General features: G+C 42.1%; 1 protein-coding gene across 1 annotated transcript in view; it reads left to right on the top strand.

Moving 5' to 3' along the window:
• The window catches only part of DENND5B (DENN domain containing 5B), a 104444-nt gene that overhangs the window by 71048 nt on the left and 20343 nt on the right, over positions 1 to 13053 (top strand). Inside the window, exons 7-8 of the mRNA XM_065742638.1 lie at positions 1884 to 2034; positions 10871 to 10964. Coding sequence (XP_065598710.1) covers positions 1884 to 2034; positions 10871 to 10964 — 245 coding nt within the window. The remainder of the gene's footprint in view (positions 1 to 1883; positions 2035 to 10870; positions 10965 to 13053) is intronic.

The raw sequence follows: 13053 nt of genomic DNA, 5'->3' as shown, positions 1-13053 counted from the left end.
TTCGATGTCATTATTTCCTTAGGCAAAATCTTCAGTGGGCTTTTACATGCTGAAGACAGCAGAAGCCCCCAGCTTTCCTTCAAGCTTTCCTTCCCCTCTAATAATCCCAGCCAAGCCCCAGGGAGAAGCTCACTGCATCTCCTTCCAAGCAGCTCATGTCTGTCCATGGCAGGGCTTCCCCTTGCTGCACAGGTGGGACCAGTGCCAGCCACACCAAGCCTTGGCACTTGAGATGCTCACCTTATCTTCCCCTTTCCATAAAAAGGACGATTTTTGGCTTAGGCCATTTGACTAGAGCAGCAGGGGGTGTTGGGGACATAATTGTAGGTGGCACATTTGGTAGCTCCTGCAGAAGATGTTCAGTGTTAGCAAGCAATGTGCTGTGTGCTGCTACAGTCACAGGACACATTTTTCAAATTATACTTGAGTTTCTTAATGTGCAAGTCTTTATTTAATTTCCAAGTTATGCAGAAAAATTATACTCTGTAATTCATTGGGACACAAATTAATGAACTGAGGCAAGCATATTTCTTTTATTGTTTTTGTTCATTTTCTGATTTCTTGAAAACATCTTACTTGTTACAAATATGACAGAAATAGAAAGAAATCCTATATATGTTTAACCCTTTCTCTTTATAAACAATTCTAATTTGCAGGTTTCCTGTCTATTCAACGTCTAGTTTTGGTAGATATTGTGGCACCAGAGCCTCATTTTCTGTCTCTTGAAACTCAGCAAGCTGATAGTAATGCCAGCTTTATTTCGTATTTTCTACTCACACACACAAGCCCAGCATCAGCACTCGTTTGTTTAACTCACTGTTTTTGAAACCCTCCAAACCCTCTGTCCCTTGCTTCCCAGTCCTTATCTCCACAATAAAACCATGCAAATAGACTTTTCTTAGAGGGGGGGGGGAAAGCTCCTGAGTTTCTGATGATAATATGTGTAAATCTTTTGACAGTTTCTTCTCAGTCACAGTTGTATAAAACAGGAAATGAGTTCTTTGTTGTTCTTGACAAATGGAAAATGGATTTAGCTTCCCATCTTGCATTTATATTCACTGTCATGATGTGCTGAAAGAATAGCTCTGCCCATTAATGGATAGGCTGAGGGAGCTGAATATTGAAGTTGTTAATTCAGTGCTGATTTCCCCCACTCGCCCCCACTTTTCACTCTGTTAGAAGCCCATCTGACACAGTGTTGAGAGGTTGATGGGTTTGATTTGCATTCTGCCAGAGAGCTGAGGTGAAGCCCTCAGGCCACATCATGACCAAACTGCTGGCCTCAGTGAGAACTCTCTCTGCCCTTGTCATGGCCTCTGTCTTGTCCAAGTGTCTGCTCATCTCCCTTGCCCTGCTCATCCCTCAGGTCTTACTAACTGTACTGCTTTTTGAAGGCCTGTCACCAGTGCTAAAACTTCCACTCTCAGGAGGAGGATAGCTTTGGTGCCAGATGTTTGTTAAATTTGGGTATCCGACCCCATGTGTGCCCAAGGAAGCATTTCTCTGGCCACGAGAGATGCCCAGCCTTTGCAGGGAGCTGCTCCTGTCCCATGTGGCTGCAGCTGTCCACACATAGAGACACTGAGGCCGAACACCAAGCTACAGGGAAGCTTGCACTGCCCTTGTCAGCAAGTAATATCCGCCATCCCCCAGTTCTGCCAACTAGTTTAACAGCTGACTTGTTTGGCTCATCACCACTCGTGTGCAGTATGGAAACTAAAACCCAAATAACACAATAACACTTTTGTAAGCAACAGATTTAAGGAACTAAAATGAGTAGTTAACTTCTTAGTGACTTACTCGGGATAAGAGCATGACATCTTCTGTTGTAGTCTTTGGGTAGCTGGATATGGTGGTTGTTGACATATGGGTGTAACTTGCAGCCCAGTCCATCGAGCAGCGGCTGATGAAGATCGACCACACAGCCATCCACCCGCATTTACTTGATATGAAGATTGGTCAAGGGAAATATGAGCAAGGATTTTTCCCGAAGTTGCAGTCAGATGTCTTAGCAACGGGACCTACCAATAACAAGTAAGCACACTTTTTGTTTTCTGCACTGGAAAGCAGGTTTCTGTTCTGAAAGATCCACATCAATAGACAGCAGTCTGAGTTCCAGGTGATTTTTGACCCATCTAGTAAAACCAGCTCAACTCTTTCCATTTCTGGTTCGTAGGTGCTGACTCTGAAGTTATAGTCAAAGCTGGAGTTACACTAGAAAGTGTTAGCTCTGGTTTTGTGACGGTTTCTTAGTACTATTTTCTGTTTTGGCAGTAAGCACAATGTCTTCTCATACATATTTTTAGTTTTATCAGTGTCATAATAAATTTATAATTAGTTTTCTATTTTGCACTGAATAGGATAATTTGGAAACCCAAGAAATAATTCAGTTTCTGAAAGAAACTTTGACGTGCTGAACGGAATCAGTGTTCTCTCCATTCCCCTCTTTTCCTTTACCTGTTATTATATGCCCCAGAGATTTTACTAGCTCTTTCAGTTTCCAAACAGGAATAACCTGGAAAAATCAACTCTGAGGATGGAGAGTATGAGGTTTTGTATCTGGGTTACTCTTCTGAATCCAGTGAGGTTCTGTACTGTGATACAAAGGTTGGGGGTACCTATAGCTGTGGAAGCAATCATATCATTATGTTGTTAATTTGACTCTCGTAAAATGAGAAGCTGTAGCAGCTAATGAACATGACTTTAATATAGATGTAATGGAGAGTAAATGCTGTAAGTAGCTTTCTTTCCCTTCCTCCGAGACTCAGGAGGGAGATTATTTCCCCTCCTACCTTCAAAAGTTGAATAGTTGTGCATCAATGATTACTACTTACAAAATGACAAGCTCAAGCCCTAACTTCCAGTTTCAGTTTCAGTGGTATGTCAAGATGGAGCACAGATAAATCCGAGAGCTCCTGAAGTTATGATTGTTCAAATTTTGAAAGCTATCTCATTCCAGAAAACAGCATGCACACATGCTGCTCTGAGTTCCTTTGTGAGGTTCCCACTCAATTCTATTTATATATCTTTTGTGCCCCCCTGTGCTAGCTAATCCTATTTTAATAGCCTGCTATGCAAAAGACTTGCAAATGATAAAATAAGATAGCTGTGAGCACTGAATGTTCAAAGAATTGCAATTCGTTTTTGAGTTAACACAAAAATTAAAGGAGGAATGTGTAGTTCAGAGGTCTTTGTTTGTAACCTTATTGCAAACCAAGAAAAAATTTACAGGTAATGTTTTTTTGAGAAATCAAAGGTATCTTCAGCTTCTGGGAGGTGCTGTGTTTAGCAGTCTGTCTTTTATCCTTATGCTAAGTTTCAGTTTTAGAGTATCAGCGACAGCATGAGCATGCCCAGCCTCCTCAAAGTCGTTTATATGTTCAGGCTCTGTCACAGAATCTCATTGAATTTATGAATAATCATTAAACTAAAAACAGCTTTCTTGCACCTTCTGAGATGCTTCTGTTAGATTTGTGCCTACTCTAAAATGAGAGTTTAACTCCTTGAGTGGTAATTTTGATTTAGGTAGCAGGTTCTGGTCTTCAAATTACAGCATGTTTCAGAATTTGCAAATAACCAAAATCCCATTACTTACTGCAAAGTGATGTCAAAGTGACAAATGCTTGGAATTTCTCCAGTCATATATTGCCAAAAAGCTTTGTAATTGGAAAATCTCAGGACCATCTGTTTATATCTTTCTGCTTCCTGGCATTTTATGTGAGCAGCTGAGAGGACTCTCTTTCTCTTTCATTGAAGACATGTAATTCTGCTGAATTTACACCCACAGATAAAACAGATAGCCTTTTCCTGTTCTCTGCAAATACAGCATAATTCTTTTGACCACGAAATCAATTGAACTGTAGCCTTCCATTAATTTGAATTTCCCAGAGTGTGCTTCACGGGAATATGTTATATTTGCACACAGGACTCAGCCTTTGAGTATGGCCCTGGGGGAAGAGAATATTTCAGCTGTGTTCCCATGCACTTCAGATATAGTTAGTGAGTGCCCTCATGATGTTATGCCTTCTTCCCTTCCCACATCCTGGCAGAGCACTGAAGTTACCTATGTTACTGTGCCGTTATATGTGTAATGTATTATGTCTAAGTCAGGAATGCAATGCACAGAGCAAACATTTTTAATGTCTTTAGTCCTAGGCCTTGTACATGATCCTGGAAAGCCTGTTGATTGGACAGGCAGAAACTTTGTTTGGAAGAGATGTCTGGCTCTCGCTTGCAGGCCATGGAAAGCAGGGCTTGAGGACAGAGGAAAGGCTGGCAGTCATGTTGGATCGCTTCCACCTAAACGCAGCTGGGAACAAATGTTGGTCACATTACCATGTATAAGGGTTAAAACACTGAGGTCTGTCATAAAATGAAGTCTAATAACGTTTCATCTGTCAGCCCACAGCCGTGCTCGGCAGTCTGATTTGCCCCACTTCTGTCACAGCCGCCTCTTCTGCCATGATGTCCTTTAGAAGACCGGACAGGGGGTGGACCTGTGCTCTCCTAGCCCTAACCAGCGTTGTTCTCCTTGCTGGTTTCTCTCCTCTGCTTGCTCACTTGCAGGTTGGCATCCTGTTGCATGTACTACCATTCTGATCAGCTCATGCAGGTGGCAGGTGCCTGCTCGGTGTCATTAGGGATGTTGGGTACCTCTTCCCCTGGCAGGTTAGGAAATGTCTTGCTCAGCTGAGCAGAAACCTCACTGACACCAACTCCAAACTCAGCTTCACTGAAAATAAATAAGAAAAAGAAAGAAAGGAAAAAAAAAGGCACACCAACCCTCCATATAATTGAAGAACAGGCTTCCAGAAATACCATTTCTAACCATCTTTTTTATCAGAACTGCCAGAACATGGAGAGACTTTTAACTGCTGAATATGTAGATTTAAACTTCAGTGTAAGATGGCAACTATTGTAAGTTAAGGAAAAGAGCAATTCAGCCAACAGCAATTAAGGAAACAAACGAACAGTGAAAAAAAACACCAAACACAATTCTGTCTATTTTTATATCAAGTCCTGCTTAGAAGGACTCATTCTGCACCCATTGCCATGGATACATCCCCCACTTCACGGGAAAGCTTTCTAAATCTACAGGCAGCAGCTGCATCTTCCTCTGGGTTCAGCAACATCCCATCCACACTGCTACAGCCTCCTAAAGCAGCAACTTTTGCAAAAGTCCTCATAGAAAGCATCCTGGAAGGAAACAGGCTGCAATCATTTATGCTATTTATCTGTGAGCCTGGAAAAGAGCAGCGTTTCCAGAGCTGTCCTTCCCTTTTTCAAACACCAGCACCACACTGTGGTTCCCATGTTTTCCCCTCTTCCTTCCCTGTGTGTGCTTTCTGCCAAGCTTTTAAAAGCTGGCAATGTTAAAAGCTTTAAAAGCTGGAGCTGGTGCTCCACTGGCTGATATATTTGCAACAATTCAGGAAAGGAATTTGAATGACAAAAAAGCAAGTAAACACTTCATGGTTTTTGATTAGCTAATTGTTAAATTATGGTGTTTATGCTTACAGTGCAGAATTAGAACAATGAAGCAAGCTGTGTTTTCAATCTAATTGATTACATTGTAACTTAATTTGTACTAAGAAGCTTGATAAATTAGATTAAATATTGCAGAGGAAAACATTGATTGCATGTCAAGCATGGGAATATATTAGCATTCTGGCAATTTGTAGCAAAAGCCCACAGAGAGCAACTGAAATGATTTTTTTCCTGAACTTCTTTTTTTATTAAAATTTATAGAGAAAGGTTATGCTATGTTACAGTCTTACAAAATGTCTTAAGTTATCCCCCCCTTTTTTTTTTTACTTCCTCTTTGTTTAGCTCTTTTTTTTTCTCTTTTTTTCCATCATCTTGATCCATGCCTGGCTTTCTCCTTTGCATCCTTTTCTGACCAGTGCATTTCTCCTTTCTTGGCCACACCCCTCTTCCGAGCCCTTTCCCTTGTTCTCTGGCATCCTGAGAACTTGGTGCTTTTCTCTGTGACTCTTGTTACCTGCAGCAACCCTCAAAAGATGATGCAACGCAAGTCTTCAAGCAGAAGTGCCTCTGGAGTTGGCCTCCTAAGCTCAGGGTTAGCTAAGTGATGCATTATTCTAATCCATAATGCAGATTTCGGAATAGTTAATTGTTTTCTCCAGGTTTTTGTCCCTGTGCCATGTTTTGCTGAAATCATGGCTGTGTCAGTATTTATTTGTAAGAGCCATGCATTAGGAATGTACCAGATGGGTTCATTGTGGAGATCCAGGTGATGGTGTGACTTGTATGGGTGCAGCCCCATAGCTTCCATCATCATTCAGTTTTGCTGAATCTCTGTATGATGGTAGAATTCATTCAGGCTTTAACTGATTTTTTTTTTTTTTTTTTGTATTACAAGTATTCTGTGTTATTGAATTATATTAGCCATGCTTTTTCTACCTCCCTACATATTGGGTGCTGTTTTTAGGCCGGGAGTCTTTATTGAGGCTTTTATTTTTCCTAAGTGAAGCCAGACAATTGCACTTTCAAGTGGTAGAGAGTAGCATCTCTGCAGTGCATCTCAATGAGTAAGATGTGAGTCAGCACCGAGCCATCCACACACAACACTGATGTTATTTGAAGCTGGTGAATAGTAAAAGTTCACCTTTTAAATATGAAAATTAGAAACAAGCAGGTACTATGGATTAGGTAAGCTAATGGACCAAACCACCAACAGGTGCAGTGGAAATGTTAACTGCTTGTGTTCAGGTACATTCATTTTTGAGAACAAAATGTGAATGACATTGACAATCTGTGCTTAAAAACAGCTTCTGAAATAGGAATTACATGCTGTGGGAACTTAGAGCCAAAAGGGTGAGCCTTCAGCATGAGCATCCTTGGCTCAACCTGTGTGAGGAAGTGAAAGAACAGTTAACTTCTTTCAGACAGTGTATCATTTTATGATAACTATGCAGACTTAAAGCTTACAGAGAAAAACGTGTACCGAACCTTGTGCCTCTCATCTCTTCACTGTGCCTCTTCCCTGGACAGTGTTGCTGTCTCATGTTTGCAACCAACGTACACTTTGGGCAGCACCTGATCATGCCTGAGTGTGACCCTGGCTGATTGCTCCCACTGTTGCTTGCAGAGGATGGTGGTGTGGGTGACCCTTCACTAGCACTTCTCACCTAATGTAGCAAGACAGCTTTTAGAATGAGGGAGACAGGGTGAGGTGATGAGAGAGATGAATGCGTGGCTGCAGCTCAGCACCTCCAGGCTGCTGTTTTGCTAGACTGGTTTCTGACAGTTCCACTTTGATGCTGACTGTATTTCCATTTTATTAAGGAAATCAAGCATCACAGGTTAAGTGTTATGTTTTACAAGTGCCATCTTTACAGATGCTCCGCCCTTTGCAAACCTACTCCTATGCTTGTTGGGTCTCATTTGACATCAAACAATACTGATTTCAGAGCTGACCTTACAGCCTTCATATAGAAAACACTTTATGTTGAGAGCCTTTTGTTTTATTTCTCCATATTAAACAGCATGCAGTCTTCCCACGTCCCTCTTCTGAAACAGCTCTCCTTTTTCACAGTCCCTGAAGGTGAGGCATGTTTATCTTTGGATACAGGCATCAGGAGATAAGAACAGACTGCCAAAAAGAGCTTTCTTTCCCTGCTGCATATTGGCAGCATGCACCACAGGACCTGAGCTGCGGCTGCTTCGCCCCCAGAGAGTTGATGCTTGGAGCAACACCTCTGCTGTGGGAATAAATGAAATACCTCAAATGGGATTTCAGCAGCCCCAGAGGAGGTGGTGAGGGCTTCCTTTCAGAAATACTTGGAATGGCTGAAGGGTGAGAAGGGGTAATTTAAAATGTGATCTCTGCTGATGAGGAGCAAAGCGAGTGGTTCTTTTGATATTTATGCATTATTTCGGGAAAATTCTGTGTGGCCCAGTAAAGAAAAGGCTTTAAAAGATTTAGCTGCTTAATGCTGCTTATCTGCTGTTAGTTCTTCCCCAAATCTCCCGGAGAGATTCAGAGCAGCATCTGAGTGCACAGACCTCACCCAATACCCCTAGCTTCTCTTCCTTCACCTGGTGCGTGGGGATGTGGGGACGTCCAGCTCGCCATAAGTGTCATTGCACTGCCTAATGAGCAGCCATCAGTTTCTTCATAAAGGGCTAATGGTCTTCCTGCTTGTATGCTGAAAATGTTCAAATAGTTCTGACTAATAATCTGGAGAATGGTTTGTGTGCTCTCCCAGCCTGCAGGAATTAACTGAAAACACTTTAATGACGGTGTATTACTTGTAATTATTCTGTAGGTTTTATTCTGCCTTCACCTTCAGTGAGGCATGTTCTCTCCAAGGACGCTTGTAGCAGTTCCTAAATCTTTCAGTAATGGCAGAAACGCAGGTGAGAAGGGATCAAATCAGAATATGTAATAGGAATCAGAGCAGAAAAAAGATGATACAGATAATATATGATTTATAACAAATTTCAACTGCATTATTGACATTCTGTTTTGTGAAATGTAAGCATGGTATCACATTAGATTAAATGGAAGGTATTTAGGGCCAGGTAAATAAAGTGAGTTCTGCATCTGCTATCCTCTGTTTCAGGGTGTTGAGTTTTTGCTATATTTCAGCTTGCTGAGATGAACAAAACACAGTTTTCTTCCACTCTCAGTCATCTAATAAGACATTAGGTGTTGCTTTTGCAGAAGAAAGGTGATGATTTATTAAAGTCTTAGTCTGTATATTTTTAAGACTTCTGAGGAGGTGCAAAGACACTTGTGTCAGTAATGCATTCCTCTGAGAAGGTATAAATGTTTCCTGTTCAGACACCTATTTAGTTATCAGAGACTTGAGGCTACAGGGCTCTAAAAATAAATTCCTTGTCATGTGGGTTGGTGAAGTGCTGAACCATAATTATGTGCAGATCCAGATGTTTATTTCTTACTCTGTACTTGTTCTCTTGATGTTATTTGGAAGGTGGGAAGACACTTTATTCCTGACCGTAAAGATGTCATTTCCCATAACTTTTTTTTTTTTAAGCCTTTTTGACCCAGTCAGCCAAAATGTGGTCTTCGATTGCCTCATTAGAGTAATTGGTGGGGATAGTTAGGCACATGCCTTGTTGTCTGGAAGCAACAGGGCTCAGATGACCAGGGGTCATGCCTGGACTTCCCGTGGTTACACTGCTGAGCCTCTGGGGCCTTGTCAGCCATGTGACGACCCAAGTCCAGCTCCAGGCAAGGGATTCATTGTCCAGGCTTATACTCACATGTCTGCTGCCAGACAGAAGCCTCCCCTGGTTAGTTCAGGTCCCATATTCTACTTGTATATACTCTTATTTGGGATGCACATGGAAATGGGTGGATTTGGGGTCTAGTGACTCCTGTTCCTGCAGATATCCACCTGTGTGGAGAGGCTCAGTATGTGCTCTGGAGCTTCTGAGTGCAGGGCAGAGGCAGAGAGTCTTTGTGAGCAGACTGAAGGGTTTAAAAGCTGTTATTTTCACTATATTTTAAAAGGTTGTTTTTTTTTTTAATTTTAATAAATGCGACCACAGTAATTATTCTGAAGATGTAGTATTCATGTGCTTATTTTTAATGCTTGATAGGTTGCTTTCTGTCATCTTATTTTGGATTCCATTTATAAATAATGTATCAAATTACTTATTTTCTGCACTAGTTGAATATTTTTGTTTCAAGGGTTTGACAGAATGGTGTGATATTATTAGAAACCTGACAATCACTTGAGATTGTGAATTCATTGGCACAGTTTTACCTTGTGTTTTGTTACAGTGTCTGGCACACAGAAGCTTGGACATTTGGGAGTGTTAAGGTTGCTCAGTTTAAAACCTGTTTACCAAATGCCTGCTTTAAACAACAGCTTAAGATGAGAAAAAAAAATGAATTGGACATAAACTAAGACAGTGATAGGACAAGGAGGAGTGGTTTTAAGCTCAAGGAGGGAAGGTTTAGACTGGATGTTAGGGAGAAGTACTTTACAGAGGCAGTGATGAGGTGCTGGAACAGGCTGCACTGTGGATGCTCCATCCCTGGAGGTGTTCAAGACCAGGTTGGATGGGACCTGGACAGCCTGGTCCAGTACCAGATCTGGAGGTTGAGGGCAGGGGGGTTGGAACTTGGTGATCCTTGCATCCCTTCCAACCCAAACCATTCTGTGACTCTGTGATTCTATGATTCTAGAAAAATAGAATTTTTAGGGGCACCATTTAGAAATTTGATGGGAAAAAAATACAAAAAACAAAAAACAAACCAACAAAGAAAAACAGACAGTGAAGACAACACCGTGACTAATCCCAGGAATGTCAGTTCTCTTGAAATCCTTTAATGCAGGTGCTCCCAGTGGAATCATGGAGTATTCCAAGTATTCCAAGTACAAACCAAGTATTCAACCTGAACCTTCCTTGGTGCAACTTGAAGCCATTCCCTCTCATCCTTCCAGTCATGGTGACAAGGTTCTCTGGAATTATCCTTGCTGTGAAAGTACCACAGAAACCTCAGAAGAGAGGAAACATTTCAGAAGCTGTTACTCAAAACATTTGTATTTTGTTTGTTCATACGGACACTATTTCTGCCAAAAGGAAGGGCACTGCTGGGGACTCAACAGTGATTTCACTAGAGTTGGCTGCATGGGGGATCTTTGGGGGGATGCCCCACTTGCAGCAGGCAGCAGGCAGGTCTCCGGCACTCACTGTTTTGAGTGGTGGCCTGTCATCCACCTTGTGGTTTCCCACAGGGACTGGGAACACCAACTTGCACCGACATCCATTGCAGCATCCGAGTTTGCACTGTCTCTTCTCCCTCAGTGGGAGGAGTGGCTCTCCCTCCCCACTTGTTCTACTCACGTCTCCTCTCTCTCTGATTTCCCAGCCGCTGGGCCAGTCGCAGTGCCACCACACAGCGGAGGAAAGATCGCCTCCGGCAGCACTCAGAACACATCGGGCTGGACAATGATTTGAGGGAGGTAGGTGGCATCTGCAAGCAGCACGAGATGTTCACCCCCAAGGTAACGTTGGGGCAAAGGGACCTTTGCTGCTTTGGGCAGTATTGTTGCTGCCCTAAGGTTTGTGTAGGTCTCTTACCATGTAAGCGCTGCTCATCCCCGTTGTTTGTATATAGTGCACAACTCCGAAGCACACAACAAAGATTATAAGCTTCTTTCCTTTTTGAATAAAGCAGTCCCTGTGTCATCAGGAAAATGGCTTATTTGCTGATATAGACCCCTGTTGTGTAACTGCACATGGAGAGGAGAGCTCTGGTGCCTGTCTGGGTGCAGCTCTGAGCTCTGCCCAGGGTGAAGGTCTCTAGAAAAGCCAAGTCCCTGAATAAATGTCAGCAAGTGAGGCAGGATTCTTTTTTTTAAGGATTTTTTTTTCTTTTTTCTTTTTTTTTTTGCCTTTACGTAGGTTACTGACAGGAGTAAACCCATTTGAAAGGTTAAGACTTCGGGGTCCTTTTTGGGCCTGAAGCTTGGGAACTCCCACACATCTTGTAAATGTCAGTCACATGTATGCATTTCTGTCCCATCTTCTCAGTTTCTTGTCATTCATTAAGTATTTTCTGCCATATTTTTCCACTGATACCCATGTGCTTCTTTCATATGTCACTAGCAAAAAGAAAACATTCATGCTGTTTTGCAGTAAGGCTTGGTGAACAATGCTGACCAGTTTTGGCATTTGCACTAAAAAATTCAAATGAATGAGTGAGTCCTGGATCGCAGCTTCCTATGGTGTTTTGTGGAAACACAGCAAAAACAGCATTTGTGAATGTTTGTTGTCATCTCTGCTAGGATGACTTTGCAAGTATATTTGAAATTTTGCCTTGTGAGTTTATCTCAGCAGAGCCTTTTCAGTACTTTGTCATGTATTTACTTTCTTCTTTTCGGCTGTGGATCATATGCATGCTTCTTTTGCTTTGTTTCTCTTTCTGGCTATTCTGCCACCCCACCGGGGCATCTGTCTCCTCTTAGCCCTCGGAGGAGCTTTTGCTTCGCCAGAACTCAATGGCCTTCTGGGAGTGGGACCAGGGGCCACCCCCTCCTGCACGGCCTCCTAAAAAATCCTTCTCTGAATGCTGCCTGGTATGTTTAAGTTTTTCTTATTGAAAGCTGCGTTTGAGGTTGTAGTGTAGGGAATCCCTGTCTGTGCTGCATCCCAAACCTCTCCTTTACTCGTAGAGTGGGATCACATCCCTGTAGCATTTGGAAGTGTGGTTATAATCAGAAAAGTAGCTGGAAAACAGCTCTTGGCTTCCATGTTTGCCAGCTCCCTGGCAAACATGACAGTTCTGAGACCAAAAGGTGAGGATTTTGCTTTGCTTCCTTTTTCCCTGTGTTGCTCAGCTGGCAATTCAGCTTAGGATGTCAAGTCCTGAGTCTTCACATCGCAGTGTGGAGGAAGGTGGTGGTGTGTGTTGAACAGGCAAAGAGCATTCTGTTGGTCTTCTCATCCCATATTCATTCATTTCTTGAACTCATGAAAGTTTATTTATTTTTAGTTTAATAACAGGACATTCTATGAATAAAATGGTTATCATTTTTCTTGTACTCTTCAGACTATAACCGCACTTTGGGTTTATTTATCCCTTTGCCCCTAGAAAGAAACACTAGATTTCCTATTTGATATTCCCTGTATTACTTTTTCACTGTACTCCTTGCTCATTTTTGCACTGAATTAGCTGGAAGTCACTTGTGAGATTGCTTGCTGAACCACGTGCTTTCATCAGTTGTGATTTTTATTCCCATATGCAATAGTTTTTCAACTATTTCTAAGTCCTTACAGTACCAGTGAAACTGTAACTACTTAGCTGAGCACTTACTAACTAGTTGAACACAACTTTCATGGCAGAACCCTACTTTCTTGTCTGACCAGTGGTGGTTCTTGTCCTTTTCGTGGAAGAATGAATAGTCATTGTCACAAACTATCTCCCCAGAGAGGCAGCAGTAACGTGATAAACACATACATTTGGAAATTCACAAGTCCTGCACAAAAACTGTGCATTTCAACATCAGGCTTTGAGCACAATGTTTCAAGAAATTTTTCTTGGCAACAACC

This window comes from Cyrtonyx montezumae, unplaced genomic scaffold (genome assembly GCF_038088225.1).
Source record: "Cyrtonyx montezumae isolate F1298 unplaced genomic scaffold, pur_monq_1.0 scaffold_3, whole genome shotgun sequence".
Classification (NCBI taxonomy): Eukaryota; Metazoa; Chordata; class Aves; order Galliformes; family Odontophoridae; genus Cyrtonyx; species Cyrtonyx montezumae.
Note: the sequence above shows the minus strand (reverse complement) of the source record. Positions and strands in the feature narration are given on the sequence as shown.